The sequence below is a fragment of the Equus caballus genome, chromosome 15 (assembly GCF_041296265.1).
Source record: "Equus caballus isolate H_3958 breed thoroughbred chromosome 15, TB-T2T, whole genome shotgun sequence".
NCBI lineage: Eukaryota > Metazoa > Chordata > Mammalia > Perissodactyla > Equidae > Equus > Equus caballus.
Window position 1 is genome coordinate 54172501 of NC_091698.1, and position 21335 is coordinate 54193835.

The window sequence follows — 21335 nt, forward strand, 5'->3', positions numbered from 1 at the left end:
TGAATATATAGTGATTGCTTTTAAAATACTGAATAAACATAATAATGCAGTTGGTCACAACATCTGTGACTGGCCTGCCATTAATACCAATTGTCGCCAACTTGTAATGAAGCCAAATAGCAATGAACTACAATCTTGACCTGACTAGTAATACAAAGTTGCTCTGCAATAAAAAAAGAAAACATTACTGAAAATAGGCTTGATAAACTTACTTTAAAAATATGCCTTGAGAACAATTATGAATGATATGCATATGTTCTTATTCTTTAAGCTGACAGGAAGCATATTATTTACAATTCAAAAATTGTGGGACTATAATTCTATCCAAAGGCACAGGTGGAACCCAGTTTATCTGGCATTCTGACACCGAGAGAACTCCACAGCAGCTTCCTCGGCAGGAAGGCAACACTTCAGTAAGCCAGCCAATGGTGTTGCTATCCAGGCCGGCCACATTCTCTTCTGCAGTAAGTACAATATATCGGGGGTCTGGCTTCTCAATAATATAGCCATCAGGCATCCTTTCTCCACAACTGCAGACTTCACTGAGGATAATAAAGAACAGCTACATTTATAGCATGGGCAAAACCAATTCAGATTTCCTTCAAACTAGCAAATTACTCACATGATAATTAATACTACCCATTGCCTTCCATGAAGAAAAACACATGATGACTTTGGATTACCAAGAAATTAAAAACAGATAACTATCCATCTGGAAGGAGTTTTATATCAGGAACAAAAGAATAATAATAGAGGAGCTATTTAAGTATATTCCGAATTGGATCCTTTTCTGTGCCAACTAATTACTTGTGCAGGTATGCTTTTTTTTTTTTTTTTTTAAGATTTTATTTTTTCCTTTTTCTCCCCAAAGTCCCCCGGTACATAGTTGTGTATTCTTCGTTGTGGGTTCCTCTAGTTGTGGCACGTGGGATGCTGCCTCAGCGTGGTCTGATGAGCAGTGCCATGCCCGCGCCCAGGATTCGAACCGACGAAACACTGGGCCGCCTGCAGCGGAGCGCGCGAACTTAACCACTCGGCCACGGGGCCAGCCCCATGCAGGTACGCTTTTTAAAGTAGTATACTCAAAGGGGAAATCTGTAGACCACCTGCTTGAGAATCAAAGAGAATGTAAAAATGCAGATTCTCAGATCCCACCTTCCATGTACTGTCAGAATGTGGAAATGGGGGAAAGTAGTGAAAGCAGGGTTGAGAATATGCAAATTTGCCAAGTAATTCTGATACATACTGAAGTTTTGGAACACTCTTTTAGTGAACCTACAATTTCAGGAGTAATATCGATGGGACCCATGACTAATTTTAGCACCATAAAATTATAATAAATGTCAAGAAAATGGAAACTAAATAATTGGAGCCTAATTCCAAAAATATAAATTTCACTAATACTATGACATAAATTTCATTAGGTTGAAAACAACCCAAACTATTAAAATCCATTTATTCTCTTATTTTACTGAAGTTATTCTCTGCCTTCACTAAATGAAAGCCAATCTGTGTTGGAGAGTGTTAACAAAGTATTTACTTTTTTCTTGTTAACAAACAAAAATTATTTTCATGTACTCATTTACCTATCACTCTTACTTGGTTTTGGGAGACCATATTGTGGGGAAAAAATGCCATGACAGTGAAGAGTTCTTCCCATACATCATATCTAATCTTGAAATATAACACATCCTTATTTTCTTTAAGATATGGTTAAAAGAAACTGTACTTCCATAAAATCTTTCATCTCAGAAAATAAGCCTAGCAAAATTTCTGTGAGCCATTAAATTCTATAGTCAAGTGGGGAAGAAGAAGAAAGAGAAGAGGAAAAGAAAAAGTTACGTGTACAGCTAAAAGTGAAATAATTGGTCAAAACAAAAGGCTACTCAAATATTTCAGAGAGACAGCTCCCATATATACTTTTATATATTAAAGTGGATTAGCAAATAAATACCTTTTTTAGAAATAAGTTCTATAAACTCAACTTAAAACAACAGATGTATCTTTTGTGACCAATCCCCAAAAAATTAATTTTTAAAAAACTAAAATGCTTTATAGGCATCAAGATAATATTATCTCATTCTTCATTAACAGATTTTAGAATAATACCTCCTCCTAAATATTTTAACTCCTCACACAGTAGAGAGGGAAATTCTAAAATATAAAATTAAATGCTTTTGAAGGACACCGAGCTCCCTCTGGTGAAGGCATAACAAGTTTATTAAGTAAGCGCCACCTCTGGAATTATAATCCCCTCTGGCTTCTTCCACTGAGTTTATTGGTTCAATTTTCATAACCATGAGCATCATTAGGGCAATGCAGTAATTAAGAGTTGTTAGAAAGTGAATTCTCAAACTGCAGATTAGAAAATTAAACTATTTCCTGATTACATATTAATGGAGCACAACAATAGCAGTTGCCATAAGCTTGGAAGGCAACCAAGGGATAAATCTGTGTACTTAATTACCATAAACAATGGCTGCATAGAAATGAAGTTTTATGCACATTCCCTTCTGTAATATGTCTGATATCAGTACACACTTGACAATTCTTGTTCAATTATCTCTATTATTTAATGCGCTGTGAACGGCTCTGTGTAAATAAAATTAACCACCCCAATTACTTTGAATTCATCTAGGGACAACGTAATAAAAAATGTGAAGAATTCTGCATGCCTATTAATCTAAAACATTACAGAAGCTTTTCCATATTCTCTTGTCTGTATTTATTTTGTCTACACTTATTTTACGGCTCTGCTAATTCAATTACATTTACCTTTGGTGGTCAATAGAGTTTTTGTTATTTAATTAATCTTTATATACCAGCATAAACATGTTCATTATCTGATAATATTTATAGGGTCTCAGAGTGAACAGTGCCTATTTAATAACTAACTGAATTTATATCTAACTGAACTTATAAGCCTATGTCTAACCATTAAAAAATAGGCAGACTAAATACATAATTATAATAAAGTTCAGAGTGCAACTTTTTTAGAGGGTAGAAGTGAGAAAATACAGATGAAATAAAACCAGAGAGAGACACACATAGTATGAGCATACATATGACCCTTAGAAAAATTTTTAATGCCTGAATTGTATTTTGAAGTTTGTACTTACTGAATACCTATGAGTCACAACATCCAAAAGTCCATCTGTTTCATTCATAGAATACACTAGTTGTAGCATAGAAGGTATACTGTTTTCATAACAAGATAATTTTGCCTTTGTAATTATTTAATACTGGTCATTATGAAGGGACAATAAATCAATGAGATTGAAATTACATTACTCTATACTTTGATCACACAAATGACTTTTCTTTTTTACACCTCCTGCACATGCCTTTTTTCTTATTCATTCACAGAGCAAATCCTTTATGATCATATATTATATTTCAGGAACATAAGTATAAAACCTTTTGGAAATGTAATAATTTGAAGTATTTAGACTCTAATCAAGAGACGTGACACTGAACTAGTATTCAAGCCACTGAAACACTAACTTTCCATAAGCTCTTGTAATGCACCAATAAACTACCCCTTTTTTTAAAAGCTGAGATTACATTTTTATATTGAAACAGATCAAGATCACATTTTTATTTTAAGAGTAAAACTAAGGAGCTTTAATACAGGAAACATACATGCATATCCAGTGTCATAAAGTGTAAGCTGCCAATATAAAAATAATTACATTAATTTAGAAGTCAGTCACTTAAAATTTTAGTTTTACTTTTAACATATCTCAGAAAACTGTCCTCAGGTATTTATTAATAGCTGATCCTACGCTGAAAACTACTCTCTGAAGACCCTAATACTCAAATTTCAGAACCTCCTAAAGATTAGCAAACACCTAGATACTTCTTTTGAAGAGAAGCTTGTTTTTATCTCTCTGGTTATTCTAAATGAGGATGTTTTCACCCTGATTTTCATGTATATTACACTGTCATGACCAGGGTAGAGAAATAAGGTTAAAAGGAAGACGAGCTTGTTGGGTTTCTAATGGGTCAAATAGGTTGGTTAAGTGACTTTTTTCATAACCTAAATGAATATTGATCTGTTTCTCCTGCGTTACTAATTATAAACCATGAAATGGTGATAAGAGGGTCCAGAGAATTAGTAACAAGATCCAAGGAAAACCAGAAATTCACCTCTAAGAAGATGAGACATGAAGCAGAGACCATGGCATGTACTGTCTGGAAGTTGGGTTCCAGAGCCCTCAGACTGGGTCTGACTTCTAGCTCCAACACTTGAGAACAATACGAGTTGGACAAGTTACTCCCTTCTCTGAGCCTTTGTTTCCTCACTGAAAAACGTAATTATTAACAGTGCCAGTTATTAACAGAACCTCTCTCATAGGGTCATTGTGAGAAATAAGGAAATGATGCATATAAAGCATTTCCAGAGAGTCAGACATATAATAAGTATGCAATAAATATTGACCATTATTGTCATCTTTAGGTAAAGATAATGGATAATTCTGGAGATTCAAAGGAGAAAGTTCCCAGTAATGACTCAAAAATTTTGGGGTTTTTTGTGGGCCCAATCCCCTGCTTTAAAGCAGCTTTAATACTATGTTTGGTTCCTTAAAAGAAGAGGTAAAGAAACATTCTGAGAAATGTGTAAAAAGTTACTTCTTTTAATTCTTATCTTCCCTAATTATATTTAATATTTTTAAATGGTCACTTAGGTTTTTGTAGTGGATAGTCTAGACAAAGCTACAGAATCAGTATTTTTGGCCCAGGGACTTAAGGAGGTTACTATGATCATCTTATTCAGTGCTGAAAGGTTTTAAAGCTGCAAGATGTGATATTATTGCAATCTGCCCCCAAATGTTTAATTTTTACACTCAAAATATAAATAAAATATTGTCAGTTAAAAAAAAAAATCAGTAGTTTATGGGGCCGGCCCAGTGGTGCAGCGGTTAAGTTCGCACATTCCGCTTCGGCGGCCCAGGGTTTGCCGGTTTGGATCCTGGGTGTGGACATGGCACCGCTTGGCACGCGATGCTGTGATAGGTGTCCAATGTATAAAGTAGAGGAAGATGGGCATGGATGTTAGCTCAGGGCCAGTCTTCCTCAGCGAAAAGAGGAGGATTGGCAGATGTTAGCTCAGGGCTAATCTTCCTCAAAAAAAAAAAAATCAGTAGTTTAAAACACTACTATTCTATAGTAAGAAAGTTTGAAAGCCATCAAATGAAAACAGATTGGGAATGGAAAAGAAGCACCATTCATTATAGTAACACTATTTGCAGCACTTTAGTAAAAGGGCCCATTAACATTTCCATCATAAACTCCATTTTTTCAAGCGTTACAGCATTGCAGGTACAGATCCATTAGTGCTATACTTACATACAAAATGTCAACTTACAACACATACTGTTTCTAACTAAGAAGTTTTACTGTTCCCAATGAAGTAATCATTACAAACTTCGGGTGCCAGAAATTTAAAAATTCCTCTTCTGCAACAATTAAAAAACAAAACAAAACATTAAGAGCTGATGGAAAAACATCCTCTAGTATTTGCATAAGGGTTTTACAGATCTCAAGGTGGGATGGCAGAAAACACACACACAGACACTGACATAGTATTGTTATTTAGTATTCAGGCTATCACTGATTTAGGATTACTCAATTTCAGAAGGAACCAGTCAAATAAATCCCTACAGCTGCTCTGTCTCTGCCACTGATGTCCACCCCTCAAATGGATGTTGAGACCTCTTGAGCCCTTCCCCTGCCACTGCCATTCTCATCCTCGGCACATCCCCATCTTGTTGCAGGAGCCACTGAGACGCTCTCTTACATTCCTTTGCTACTTTCTTGCTAGAGCCTTCTTCCACATGAGAGGAGAAATGCGCAGCAGTATAGGCTACCATCCAGGCTCCACTCCCCTCCCGCTCAGGATGCAACACCTTCAATGCTAAAGGGTTGGTGCTTAAAACCCAGAGCTGCTGAAGCTCTGGGAACCAAGGACTCAGGTTTAGGGTAACTATTAGCATTATTTTAGTTACATTTTAAATTAATAGATTTTTGTGGGTTTGTCTAGCCTGTGAATGTATATAACAGTGCTTCTTCTGGAAAATGTATTCTCAATTCCACAGAATCAACTTCTAAATAAACTTCAGAACCCATTTAAAATTAAGTACAGTTCCTCAAAAAGTTAAATAGAGAATTACCATATGAATTAGCAATTCCAATTTTAGATATATACCCCGAAGAACTGAAAACAGGGATTCAAAGAGATGCTTGTACACAAATGTTCATAGTAGCCAGAGGCTGGAAACAACTCAAATGTCCATCAGTGGATGAATGAATTAACAAAATGTGGTATATACATACAATGGAATATTATTCAATCATAAAAAGGAATACAGTAGCAGTACATGTTACAACATGGATGAACCCTGAAAACATTATGTTAAGTGAAAGAAACCAGACACAAAAGGTCAACTATTATTTGACTCGACTTATATGAAATATCTAGAATAAAGCAAATTCATAAAGACAGAAAGTAGATTAGAGATTCCCATGGGATTCTGAGAGGAGGAAATGGGAAATTATTGCTTTATCAGGACAGAGTTTCTGTTTAGAGCTATGAAAAACCCTGGAAATAGTGGTGGTGATTGTACAAAACTGTGAATGTACTAAATGCCACTGATTTATACATGTATTTTGTTAATATAATTTTTCTTAATATAATTTACTTTTAATTTGATATGAACGATGTGTATTTCTAATTTTTACACTTTTGTAGGAGCAGCATTTTAAAGAAATACATATACGTGCATGTGTGTATATATATACCACACATGCAGGTTTTTCCAATAGCTTATTGTGCACTTAAATCTATTCAATCACTACTGGCAATCACCATTAAATGCCAATCTGACCTCTGTTTAGGAGCTAACTTGCGGCTCTAACCCAGTTTTATAAACCTTCCTATATACCTTAATCCTTTCAAATGCAACTGTGACATAAAGTATTACAGACTTTTAAAAACCTGTTCTCTTGAAAAAAAAAATTGTGGAGCATCAGTAACCAGATAGTATTCTCAAATTTCAGTGATCTAGTCCATGGAGCCGTCCCCTATGCATAGTGCTCTGTTTCATGCAGTACATGGCTTTAGCTGGCCAAATCTTTCTTTTCCCAATGAATCAGTAGAACAGTGAAGATCTTACTTTTTTTTTTTAAGCAGTGGCATATCAATGAGGCACAGATGTGTATTCCAACTCTGCATGGATGAGCACACTGTTCAATAGTGCTGGCTCACACGGTATCAGGGTGAGTTATCACTTCCCATGAAGGCACTCTTATCACCAGGGCCCAGAGAGGTGGCTGCAAATCGCAGCCTTTTTATTTTCAAGGCAGTTCTGCTGAACATTCAGGCTTCAAAGATTCACACTTCCAAAACTCTATAAGAGTTTGTGAACGCTCAATTTGCCAAAACTGTTTACAGTGTAATTGGGCACCGTACCTGTGTCCATGAGATAGCGAAGGCGCTTCTCCACCAGCGCGGCACGGGTGTCAATTTGCTTTTGCTCATTCTCTAGTGCTGCCAATTCTCCTACAACATACTGACTGGTGTCTTTGAACCCTTTCTGTTAACGAGAACAAACAGGAAGGAAAAAAAAATCACTTGTAAGTTGCATTTTTCCTTTCTACAAACACTTAGTAAAGCACTTACCTAGAGAACCAAATACACCCTTAGGATCCCCCTTAGTACCAAAAAGCAACTTGTGATTCAAAAAATTTTCCTATGTATAGCAAACTTTTGTAAACAGAGAAAACCTCAGTCCTTTAGTATTATATTTATAATTTAACACTCAGATTTGCCAGATTGAAAAAGCTAACACTACGCTAGAAAAAATTCTCCTGAGAGTTGAGGCAGTTATCTAAGCACGGGCAAGGACAGAAGACAATCTTCTCCCTGGTGACTACGAAAACAAATACGAATGACACCTTAAATTCAAAAGGGTAAACAAGAATTAAGGAATTGATTCTTAAAGTATCTATCTTGAAAAAAATCAGACAGATGTGTTCTTACAAAAATACAAAATTAAAGACACATTTCTTGCTTTCATAGTAACTATACTATTTAAAATACTTCTAAAAAGAGACAGAAAACAAGTTTCTCGTATCTCCAGTTTTCCCGCCAGCTTGCTCCTGCACTTTAACAGTCATTCCGTTGATATGTTACTAATTATGGTCGCCTCAAATTTTAACTGGAGAGGGGTTTCAAACCTTGCTACGTAGGATGTAAGGCAACTAGTACACCAATTTGACTAATCTTCCATTTAACCAAATTTGGATTTCAATTTGAAATTTTACTTTTTACAACCATTCATGTTAAAAAAAATTATCCTTAGAAGTTTTATTTGAAGTAGCAGTTCTGTTATAAAGTACTAGTATAGCTTTATTTTTTATCTTCATATTACAAATGTAAATCATTAGGGGAGCAGGGTTATTATTCATGGTATAGTTTATAACATAACGAATGGATTAACTATAGCTCCCTTTGGAATACCTGTTTACCTGGCAACATTTCTAGGGCTGAGTTTCCTAAGTAGCTGAGGAATATTGAAGAATTGCTTAAGTGATGACTCTCACCACCGCCATTACTACCATCAGTACTTATAATATTATTTATTCAGGGAAATAAACGTGAACAGTCCTCTTCTGTCAAATCCCTTCTCTACCTAGAAGCATATTAATCTCCAAGAAGCCATGAGGAATTACCTTTTGGTACTCCTTAAATAAGAAACAAAATCAAGAATTACATTTATGAGCATATTTTGGAATTCTGATGATCAATAAACATGTCTAACCACACATATAACTTATATATCTTTGGAACTAGTAAATAATTTGTACTCACACATGAACTCAATTTATACTAGCATATTGTTAAATTTATTATGATAGCTGACAAACTTAAAGTTAAATATTTTAAGAAATCATAAAACCGATAATTTCTCAGGAGAGTTTGATCAAATAAGTCACCATATTTTTTAAAGATTCATACAAAATGAATATCCTCCCATCTCAATATGAAATATAATGGAAAAATTATAACAACAGAAAAAATGGTAATGGTAACTTTAAATCTGGAATAATCTGGTGAAGCTTTTTGTATCTATCTGCCAGACAGCAGAGCATGTTCAAAAAGGACTTTTCTTTTATCATTCCCATCTAGGGGGACAAAACAAACATGGCAGTTTGCAAAGAGAATATGAGTAATAAAGACGTAAGAAAGCAGATGTGATAAGCAACACATAAACTTGATTGGTTCAGTTAAAAATAGTAACAAAGTTTACAATCAGATTTCTTTAGTGTGAGTATATCAGATACTCAAATATTCCGTAATTTATAAATTATACTAAATATTTCATGAGGATATACCAATGAGCTGTTCTACGTACTAAGACCTGGGAACATCTTACTACAACAATTTAAAAATGAGAACTTAAAAATGAGAAGTTTTTAGGACCCTAAAATGTAGTTTGTAACTCTCAGTGCACTTACAAGGATTTTAAAATCCAACAGACTATTTTAACAGTAAAAACAATGAAAATATTTACATAAACTGTAGATAATAAAAAAGTAGCACCATTAAAGAGAGCTATGCTTCCAGACAAAAATTCAAGTTAAAACTTGTTCTTCCTGCTTCTGTCCCGCAGCTGTCCATCAAAAGCAGCTTTCTCCCTGCGGTCTATCAAATATTTCCCTCACAAATCAATTTTACACATGATCAGCCCATACCCCTACTGAGCTGAACCTCCCCGTTAATTAAGTGAAGAAATTACCATATATATTATATTAATGCAAACATCATTCAGCTAGTAATTCACGGCTGATCTGGATAATGGAAAGGTTGAACACCCATTAACCCAAGCCAACAAAATGGGTTGGCTGAGAAATTCTAGCAGGTCTCATGTGACTTTTCCCTCTAACTGCAGCTCTGCGGTATCTGCTATTGTAATAATTAAAATCCTCCCGGTAGATCAATACTGGAATCTCTTTATGGGAAGTGCCCTGATGGAAATGTCTCAAGGAAGCTGGGGCTGTGGAACTCTGAAAAATTCATTTTTTTTTATCTGACAATTATCACCACACTGCAGACTAATTCAACAGTGCACCCCTCTCACTCTGCTTTGAATGCACTGGAGATTGACATCTTAAAAAACCTAACATCTCATTTTAACAAATAAAGGCACTATTTCCACATACAGTTTGGAATTATCAGCAATCATGAAACCACACAAAAAATTAATATACATTAAGCACTTCATCTTCTGATGGCTTCCTCTGAGTTTCAGTTATCGCTGTCTTCTCCTCATTTCCTTTCTTTGTATCTTCCTGTATTGATCTCTGCCTTTTCATCTCTTAAAAAAAAGAGAAAGACATGTAAAATTATTATAAAACTTGATATTTGTGTATTGAAATGTGGATTTACATTATCAGCTTTTTTATATATATATAGCTAAATACTGTTAAATTATAAGACGGGAAAACATTTTAAAAACTGTTCGTACCTGGTCTATTCTCAACATATTGACTGAAAGACTGAAGTTGAGTTTTTCTGACTGTAGAATCCTTGCTGAACACAACCGGATTTCTAAACCGTTCTGGTGCCTTTTGTAGTCGCTCAGTCCGGAGGTCTTCTGTGCCATTCTAAAAGCAGAACCAACATGCTAAGAGAGTCCTGTTCTCATAAACAGGAAACCATACATTAATAAAACAACTCTCACTGATTTAAGATAGTATCAATTTAGAAACTTTTTGACGGAAAAAGGACTTTAAAGAGCTCTAAATAGCTCAGCTGCAAGTTTTGTTGCATGTAACCAAAAGTTTTGGGGGACATGGTTTAAATGGAGGATCACCCTTGATAACTTTGATTCATTAGACACTGTAAACCCCTGTGTCTTCTTCTGATGATATGTATCATTTAAAAGCCATGGTGCCTCTATCTGTTGCCCCACAATTCTGCCCCATTGGTTCGTACAGACCCACAGACTTGTATGACAAGAAGAACTAGTTTCTAATTTTATGCCCATTGAGATAAACCACTAATGCTGGATGAAGGCTAAAAGGTAGGATTATAACACTATCCCACTGAACTGCATTTCATCAGCTATAACTTTCCAAAGCCAGATTTGTAAGTAAGCCCTTTACAGCTAAGGAAACTACAATTATCTTTTCCAGAGCTTCCTATGTTAATACTGGTAACAAATTCAAATGGTTCTATCAACAAGAAATATCCCAGAAGACTGAACCACTGCAGTGTGTGGAAGCTGCAGATACCGAGGTGCTGTGTACCAAACAAATATTTCATTTTATACCTAATCTTTTATTATTTTTATTAAGTGTTTTGAAAGTAAATAGGGAAAGGCTAAGATGCATGACTAATAGCTAAGCCTGCTGAATGCTGAAACTGGTTATCAAAAGCTACCAAGACTTTGCCCTTCCTCTGCATTGAGACAATCAGTAATGAGGGAGTCCTCCAATGGCCTATTCTCTAGCCTCAAGGAGGCCTGGGATACAGAATCCTCAAGGGAAGGTAACAGTTTATCCTTTTCCACAAACACAGAATGCCTCATTTATAAACGTGTAAACTGCATTTTATTAAAAAAAATAAAACCCCAGATCAATGCTGAAAGGTTCATGAGAACAGATGGACGCTATATGTTCTTTATAGGCACCGTTTAAAATAATCTCAACTAAAAAGATCTATACAAAGACAAGCTGTTTAAAGTGCACCTTTTGTTGGAACGGCTCTAAAAATTACTATGTAAGAGCTTTTTGGAGAGCAAAACCAATTTCGTCTATTTAGATAATTAAATCCTAAGAATGGAAATACCTCTATTTTAGTTTCTTTAAGTTATATAACATATTTATTATTACTATCATAATATGCTAGTTATAAAGCTAGAATAGAAACAATTTTGGCTTTTATTTATTCGTTTGTTTGTTTAAGAAAAGTATGCATTCTGCTGTCATCATAATAACTGCCCAATAGTCTAAAATTCAAGTCTTTACCAAAATAAACAAACATGGCTAAATTTTTTGAGGCCTGGCAACATGCTAAAATATCAGTGCGATTAGCCAGCAAATCCCATCTTAAGAAACCTTTTTATGACTAGGGACTTCTGCCACTTTACAAATGTATTCCTCTAAACCCACTAATTCAGTTAGCCTTTTCAATCCATTGTATTCTTCTTAGGCCAGCTTCATTCTGCATTAAATCCACTGCAGAAAGCTAAATTGAACGCAAAAAATCAGACCTGACCCAGGCTTCCTTTTGTTCAAAGATAGAGACCAAAAGTCCTCTGGTGCTGCCACACACTTTCATCACCAATTTATAGAAACCGACAGTATAAGGGAAAAGCAATGAAAGTCATTGTTTTGAGACTTCAAAGCATCTCTGTGTCAGGGGAAGGAAATCCTTTCAGTCAGCAGGGCAGTCCCCACAGTCCGCAGGTGGGTGAAAAGTTATACACGACTAGATGTGCCCTAAAGCTAGAGAAATATTAATGATGCAGTGCAAGGAAAAGGGGCGAAGGCTTGAGTGGGGATAATATAAATAGTCCTAATGATAATAATAAATAATCTTATAACGTGGCATTTCGGTTAAAATCCTACACAAGGTAAGATTCATACTGGTACAAAATACAAGCAAGTTATCTTAAAAATTTAGATTCAATCACATACTATCTTCAGGTATTAATTAACATTAATTCTAATTGATCTAAACAGGTGAAAGGCTGAAGACAGAAAAATATGCTAGAATTCTTTCAGCAATGTTCTTCTTAGCAAAATATAAATACATACAGAAGTCAAAAATAGTTTCTCCTTTTACCAACATATCAATTTAAAGTAGTAGTTTCTCTCAAAAACAGTATATGAATACTGATTACCATATTGATATTCAATTTATTGCCTACTTAATAAAAATTTCATATCTTAATGTTAAGAATTTGGTAAGAAATTGATTTTAGGATTATAAATGGAAACTAGAACACACAGATACCCAGTCAAATATTTTAAACAAGTAATATTTACCTTACTGTCTTGCTCTGAGCTCTCAGTTATAGCCTTCTGAGCAGAACTGGAGAGTGAATTTCCCACCTGTGGCTGAGCTTCTAGGAGCTTCTTCAGCTTCAAGTCCACCAACTTAGTGTTTTGTTCTGTTAAACATGCAAATACTATGAATAACTGAATATTTAGATTTGTAAACTATCAATTTAGGGCACATCATAAAAATATTACTATATTTAAAAAAAGAAAAGGACATTAGGGTTGTGAAATAACAATATCAGGCCAGACATATGTAGAACTCTCTCTCTATATAAACTATATGACATACTACATAACTACAGTATAACTGAGCAGTCTTTAGGTATGCTGACTACATTCTTTTCTTTTCCTGCTTTTTCTCCCCAAATCCCCCCAGCACATAGTTGTATATTTTAGTTGTGGGTCCTTCTAGATGTGGCATGGGGGACGCCACCTCAGCGTGGCCAGATGAGCGGTGCCATGTCTGCGCCCAGGATCCGAACCAGCAAAACCCCGGGCCACCGAAGTGGAGGATGTGGACTTAACCACTCGGCCACTGGGCCGGCACCTTCTTTTTTTTTTTTAATTGAGATACAACTGATATATAACATTGTGTAAGTTTAAGGTGTACAATGTGTTGATTTGATACATTTATATATGGCAATATGATTACCACTGTAGGATTAGTTAACACGTCTATCACATCACATACTTATAATTTCCTTTTTGTGATGGGAACAATTAAGATCTAGTCTCCTAGCACATACACATGTATATATACATATATATCTATGTATTTTTCCCCAAAAGAAGTCCCCTTAAAGAATGTGGTCGACATACCTAAAGACCATTTAATTAGACCGCAGTTAATAGTAGCTATGCTTACCTGAAAACCTAAGCCTGTATTTGATATATATGTATTTATATAAGTTACCGCAGAGGTTATACATAATAAAACAAGCTATCACAAAGTAGATATTCAAAAGAGGTGATATATTTGATTCTAAATTATATTATTTTGTAGTTTCAATTCTTGCAGTATATTAAATTTATACATATAATACCATATTAAAACAAGTTCTTAACATGATCTCAGACAGTTATGTATATACTATTAGAATCCTATGTTCCTATGTGTACATTTGTACTCAACATTGAAACAGGGTATATGTTTACAAATACCTTCTACTGAGAGGGCAGAAATACAATAAGGATGATCACATTTTGGAACGTATTAAATATGGATAGAAATTTAAAATAAATAAAATATGGCTACAAATTTTTAAATAATTTCAAATTATTTTTAGCAAGTATATTCATCTTTAATAATAAAATAGTTCAGAAACAAATGGAAACATAATTCTATTTAAACAAATTCAGTCCAAGCAATTCTTTAATAAAATGGTTGTAGAAGACATGTCAACCATTTGGTGAATGATATTTTTCATAAAGATTAATAAGTTTTCTAATTATAAGGCTCTTAATAAATGCTATTATCATTATTTTCATGCAAATTGGTCAGTTTATATTGCCAGGCTTCTCTTTTAAACAATATCTGATGAACTATGGTCAAATCAAGATAAAAATGAAACAATTTATTATTAAAACATTATGACTTTTATATACATATTAAAAAAAGAATTTTGGGGAAAATAAAGCAAGGATAAAAATCATAATGCATGCTACGTGCTTCCAGATTCCAGTTTGCATTCCTATTTCTTATTGCCATGAAATAAACCATAGTCTGAATTGGAAAGTCTGTCCTACGCACATGCTAACACTTATTGGCAAGCTTCAGAGTTGTAAACAATATATTAGTTAACTCCAAAAACAGAAAGACTGAGACGTATTTTCTTCTTTTGGCATACATAAAGTAGGAAGAGAGTTTTTAAAATGGAAAGAGTCAAGCCTCTTAGGCCTAATAGTATCTTTAAGGTATCTCACGAAGTTGCTATAACTAAAACTAGAAAATTCCCCTCACTTTACCTAAGAAATGGCTAATTTTTCCTGTCTTCAGAATCTACTGTAAAATCAGAAAATATGCATCACCTATTGTCAGTGATCTTATACTTCCATAATTTGAATGTTAAAGGCTTCAATTCTGTACTTATGGATGCCCTCAGCAGGATGTTATTAGTTTCTGATAAAGCCTTTGGTGGTAGCTGTGGTGAGAGGGTGAGTAAGCAACAAGAAAAATCTTTTTCAAAAAGAAAAATCAAACTTACCCAAGTTCTACAGCATTTTAAATAGGAAGAAGTAAAAGGCAGTCCTAATTTGGGGTCAAACATTTAAAAAGTTTCCCTAAATATCAGCATTCTCCTGGACTTGTACAATTATAAATATACTGACCTCTCTCTAGTAAAAGTATAATTTAATACTAGACCATGAAGGAGCTACTGACAAAATGGCATGGTTTTTTTTTGGGTGCTCCCTATAGTTAGGAAGACCCTGGTTAATGGTTTCTTAGAGAAACAACGGCATGATTTCAAACAGGGGAAGAAACAAAGCAGGTTAGCACTGTGGAGGCATGCCAGGGCTGGGAAGAAAAACACCTGCTCTCCGTCCCTTTAGCTTTTTACAGAAAAAGATAAATATTAGGGACTTCACTTCTTTACCTTTAAGTCTAGAGAGATTGCCAAAGACTTTTTATTGCTATAAGAATTCAATTCAATAAGCATTTATGGAACCCCTCAGGTATACTAAGCTTTCCATTGGTACCCACTGCTGACTTATAAAGGCAATGCACACGGAACTCTCATCTATTAAACTACGAGCAAGGATCTTTATATTTGAAACAATAACTTAGACGGTCAATTACCAATGTGATTATTGGTATAATATTTATTGATATAAGATATGAGATTGATTTAATAGCAGTCTATATAAGCAGTTTTCAAAGTATCTTATTGTAATCAGTTAAGTATGCGTAAGATAACTTATTACTGGTACTATTTAAATCCTTAAAGTAAGCGCAAAATTTGAAAAATAATATTACAACTAAGACTATCAATTCTAAACCAAACCAGAAAATCTGATCCATGGTTTAGATTTACATTTGAAGTATTCCATAGGCAACACATTTATACCTTACAACATCACACCAAAATACTCAAGCTGAAAGGGGAACCAATTATTGAATGCCTATAAATTGTCTCATATAACACAAAATATAAAAGTGAATCTTAGTAATAAGAGAACACAAACTACAATTTGCTATACCAATTTTATTGCTTTAAATTTTTAACATTAAATTAACATTACATTAAAAGAAAACTAATAACACAAAATTGATGTAAAGTGGATTTAGCTAAACGATTTGTGGGGGTATAAGATGTAATAAAACTACGAAAAGAACTTATTATCATTATTGATGAGATAACACTAAAAATATAACGATAAAGTTTGCCATGCAGCAGGACACAAAATATTTATAATTTGAAATTACCGGGAGTATCAAGGTCATTTTCTAAGTTAGTAAGGTCATCTCCACCTCCTACAACAAAGCCTTCAGGAATCTCCTCGTTAGTATCTATCTCAATATTATCATTTTCATCTGTAGGAACACGTAGCAATAATGTTAGTATATTACTTCTACTTTAAGTCGTTTGTCCAAAACACTAAAAAAGAAAAACTAGTATTTTAACAACAGTTATTCAAATTCAGGTCTCAACACAGATCCAGCAAGTTAAATCAGTTTTAAATCACTTTTTCACTATTACATTAATATTTATATTTTACATTCATATGTCAAAGACGAATTGTCACATCAAAGCAGATGCGAAGGTTTTGATAATTTGCCACACACTGTCTCTGAATCACTGAGCTAACTGGGTCCCCGTATTTTAAAATGTAATCTATTAGTAATCTCTAATAACAGCATATAAAAATGAGGTTGGTTTGGTGACAAAGTCATCAAATAATATTTCTAAATTTCACATTTTTATCATTTATTAGATACAAATGTATAAAGAAACAAATCATTCTTTATAAACTTGTAGCTATATTTAAGTCATTCATATGAAGACTTGAATGCTTTTGTGCTATTAAGGAAATATTATCATAAAAGCATTATGGATAAATTAAGAGACAAATTAAGATAAATTAAGAATAGACAGTACCTTTATGCAAAAGAAAGTTCAGAAACAATTAAGACAGTACACCATGGGAGACTTACAGCTGGGAAAAGCTGTTATTCAAAATTTAATACACGGGAATGAAGAAGTCTTACACTATTTTTTTATAGGCTTAGTAAAATGTTTAGGTCACAATTAATTGAGTCATTTTTTTTACATTAAGGATTTCCACTATATATTTTTCCCTTTATAAATCCTAGTGATAAAATTGACTAAGAAATTTTCAATTTTACACATTTGCAAAGGCATAGCAATCATCTGATTTGCTTATTAGAGGTTTAGCTTTAAATTCTGCTATTGACAGGCAGTGTATCTTTCGGAGAAACAGCTGTCTAGCCCTGGTAGTTGAAGAATATCCCTACTATTCTACAGTTTATTTGTTATTGGGCAAGCTTTGTTAATAACGACGTATTCAAAAGATTATCACAATTAAGAAATTCCAAAATTCTATAGCTTTGGTTTAACCCTTCAATAGCTGTCCTTTTTCCTATACAACTTGGTGTTTGCTTTTGGGCTTCCTGAGTTAAAACTTACTATGAGCATTAATATTAATAATAATAGTTTACATTTATAGAAGACACCAGGCACTGTGTAAGCCATTTAGAAGAACCCAACAAAGAAAAAAAAGACTGAGAAATGCCTCCAGGAGAAAAGCATTGCTAAATGCATTCAAATTACTAGGCATTATACTTGGCTACATCACAGAAGTATAACCAGTTGAGAGATCTTTTCTAATCAACTGTGCTTAGCACAACTATTTGACTAATTTCACAAAAGTCAGCATCTTCATTATTCTCAAAAATTCTTCTCTAAGTAATTTTGTAGTAAATGCAAATGAATTAACAAATATTTCCTGTGTGCTAAATAAGTGTTCAGAATACTTCCTTGTATTACTCTGTGTCAGAGACAGTTTACTATCAACAGTTTTTAGAGTGCAGTACTTTGTTGCTACCAACCAGCCTCTATTGATTATTACTGACCATAATTAATCTGGAGTGAAAGCACAAAATTCAACTTTCATCCATTTATTTATTCAAGGAACTTCTACTGTATACTGTAGCTGCAATTTACAAAACACTGCTAGATGGTAGAGATACCAAGTTGTAAGAGACACTTATTAATCACCTTAAAGGTTTACATTCAAATGACTACAATTCTATGTAGGACAGGTAAGTGTTATGAAGTAAAAATAAAGTACAGAGCATATTCAAAAGATGAAAAGATTACTCTTTGCCAATAGCACCAGGAATTGTTTTTTGGAAGCACTAGCCTTTAAATTGAGTTTTGAGAAATGTACAGGATTTCAAAAGGTACAACTGAGGTGAGGGTATTACCAACACGAAAGAAGGAAAGGCTAGGTTACGTTCAAAGGATGGTGTAAAGTTCTATTTGGCTCAAGCATACTTAAAGGAAAACAACAGGACGTAAGACTTGAAAGACAGAACTGCAGAGAGCCTTGAAGGGCAGAATGAGAAGTTTAAATTTTACTCGCTAAGAAGGGAGAGACATTGCTGCTTTAATATAATTAGCACTGTGCTCTTTAATTTAAGAGCAGTCTATATAAGCAGTTTTCTACCAAAGTGACTTATTGTAATCAGTTGTGAAATACGTATAAAACAATTCCTAGTAATATAAGCACTAAAGCTTGTATCTTTTATAAATTAGAGTACCTTCAGTATTATTCCTATAATATCACTCTTGCTTACATTCTTATATGCTTTCTTATGAAGGAAAAAGTGGTCTACGGATTGTGCATCGGAGTGTACTATGCATTATCCTTCATGTGAGACTGCTGACCTAGATGTTCAACTGGAGAACAGAAAGGCTGGAGGCAGGAAACCCAGGTTGGAGAGTGTTAAAACCTCCAGGCAAGCAGTATAGAGAGCCTAACCTAGGATAAAACAATTGGCAGTGGGAATGACATGATTTGAAAAGCAACCAGATACTGAGTGTTTGGGGGAGGGATACTGAGCAGAGGAAGGGGGAAGCAGATGTCAAAATTGACTCTCCAGCCAGAGTGACTGGAAGGATGGCATTGCTATGAAAAGAAATAGCTAAGTCTGGAAATGTGATTGGATATGGGTACTTTCAGGTTCTGGGGATATGCAGAAAATTGTACCTCCTTTCATTACTCACACAGTGCCGGGTTCCTGTGTGATGTTAAACAGGTGCCATTCAATTTATTTCCCAGCTAAATGAAATCTCTATCTAGACTACCACTCACCAGTAATGCTGAGTGGGTTAACACCATGTTTATATATGAATTGCTAACTTTAGAGAAAAGAATTACTATTTGGGAGGACAAAAGTAAAAACTGATCTCCTATACAGCTCAGGTCTTCTTAAGAATGGATTTCTACTTTCTTTCCATTCACTGACTTTAGTTTTATGATGAACCCTTGAATTCTTTTCAACAGTTAACGTTACACATTTCTTAACACCTGTGGAAATATTCTAAATGCATTCAAGCAGAACTAAAGTGTGGGCATGTGTGTGTGTTTAAGATACTGCATATTATATATATAAGATATATATATACATACACATAGATATCTTTATGGCTAACTACTGAAAACCCAGTAAGTGAGTATGGCAGAAAGTAAACTAGAGATCCATTACAGAATAGAAGTTGGTTTGCAAGGATGGCATGTATAATGTATTCAGGAAAAGGTAAAAGGAGATTGGACATGCACAGGAATGAGACAATGTATTCTAGTCAACTCTGCATAGCACTATGAGAAAAATGGGGATCCCAAAGGCATGATTAACAGCACAGCAATAAGGCCAATCTTAATACCATTTATGATTTATAAATAAATTGAACGAAAAACCAGGATGTTTGGTGACAGTAAAAAAAAGGAATACGTGTATTTTTTAAAAAAGGAACAGAGGCTATCATTAAAAAATGTTCAGAAAATATATTCAGAAAAAAGTTTCTCATTTCTATCAAGATATTTTAATTCTCACTGAAGGTCCCTATAAAATTTATAACTTTTACAGTTATTCTATAGAAATCAAACAAAAGACAGAAAATATAATACAAATATATTATGAATAAAAGCTGAAAATAAAAATTATTGAAGACCTACAAGATTTTATTTTGGTTCAACAAATTTAGATAAATCTATTTGCCATAACCAAAATAAGGATAATGCAGACACACAAACATTTTCATGGACAAAATAAAAAAACATTTGCTTTATTCATTTGAAATGCTAAACCAAATTACACTACTTTATATAAATCAACGAGAGGCAAAAATGCCAGTTTAAAAGTTAAATGACCCTAACCTAACTCAAACCAAAGTGAGGAGCTAAAGAATAAATATATACACATAAAATAAACAAAATATATATCACATATAATAAATATATGATATAATATAATATAATATCTTAAAATAAGACAGACATCTCCCATGCAAGTGCCCATAGACCATTAGCAAAACCTTAACATTTATTTGACCAAGATAAAAACTTACTAATTCCCAAAGCAGAAATTCAGGCCATATTCTCTGACCACAATACCATACAACTAAAAATGAAAATACCAGATTTTGTCCCCAAACACTTGCACCTTGCCAAGCAAGAACAATACAATAAAATGAACACATAAGTTTGTTTTGTAGAATGAGGATTTTAAGATGATGCCGTTACAGGTCTATAACTACAAGTGATGCAGAAATTGAAAAGAAACGTGTGTAGTACACCACACTATCAACGATTCTCTCGTAAGGCCTAAAATTCTGTCAAAGGAAGACAAGCCAAAGGTGGCTGTAGCTCTTGGACAGGTACGATTCTGTTATTTCACAAGAATTAGGCTATTCCTGGTTGCAATAGAATCCAAGTGGGTTGCTTGAATACAAGGCTATACACAACCTAAAATATCTTACATAGATTTTCTGTGGACACCATGAAGCTGAAGATACCTCACCTCAATTCATTAAGTTTCCTTTCCTCGCTGAGCCTGGTAGCTGCTTGAGAATAGAAAAAAGCAAGCTTTCCAAGTAGGTTCAGGCAATGAGTCTGAGTAATGATCACGTCCAACACATTCTTCTTCTACCTTAACATTTCAGTTCTTCTTCACCACTCCACACCACTGTTTCCAAAATCCTCCTACCCTAGTCCTCCGTCTAGGCTGGTCCTTACTTATT

The 21335-nt window shown here is 34.2% G+C and overlaps 1 protein-coding gene across 45 annotated transcripts in view; it reads right to left on the reverse strand.

Annotated features, from left to right (window-relative positions):
• The window catches only part of EHBP1 (EH domain binding protein 1), a 479839-nt gene that overhangs the window by 35766 nt on the left and 422738 nt on the right, over nt 1-21335 (reverse strand). For 27 of the 45 annotated variants that reach the window (XM_070235400.1, XM_023619016.2, XM_070235399.1 and 24 more), the window contains 5 exons: nt 16496-16603; nt 13057-13181; nt 10530-10668; nt 10273-10379; nt 7472-7595 (listed from right to left, as the gene is read on the reverse strand). In XM_070235400.1, coding sequence (XP_070091501.1) covers nt 7472-7595; nt 10273-10379; nt 10530-10668; nt 13057-13181; nt 16496-16603 — 603 coding nt within the window. The remainder of the gene's footprint in view (nt 1-7471; nt 7596-10272; nt 10380-10529; nt 10669-13056; nt 13182-16495; nt 16604-21335) is intronic. The other 18 variants (XM_070235417.1, XM_070235419.1, XM_070235413.1 and 15 more) reach the window with 1 other exon arrangement.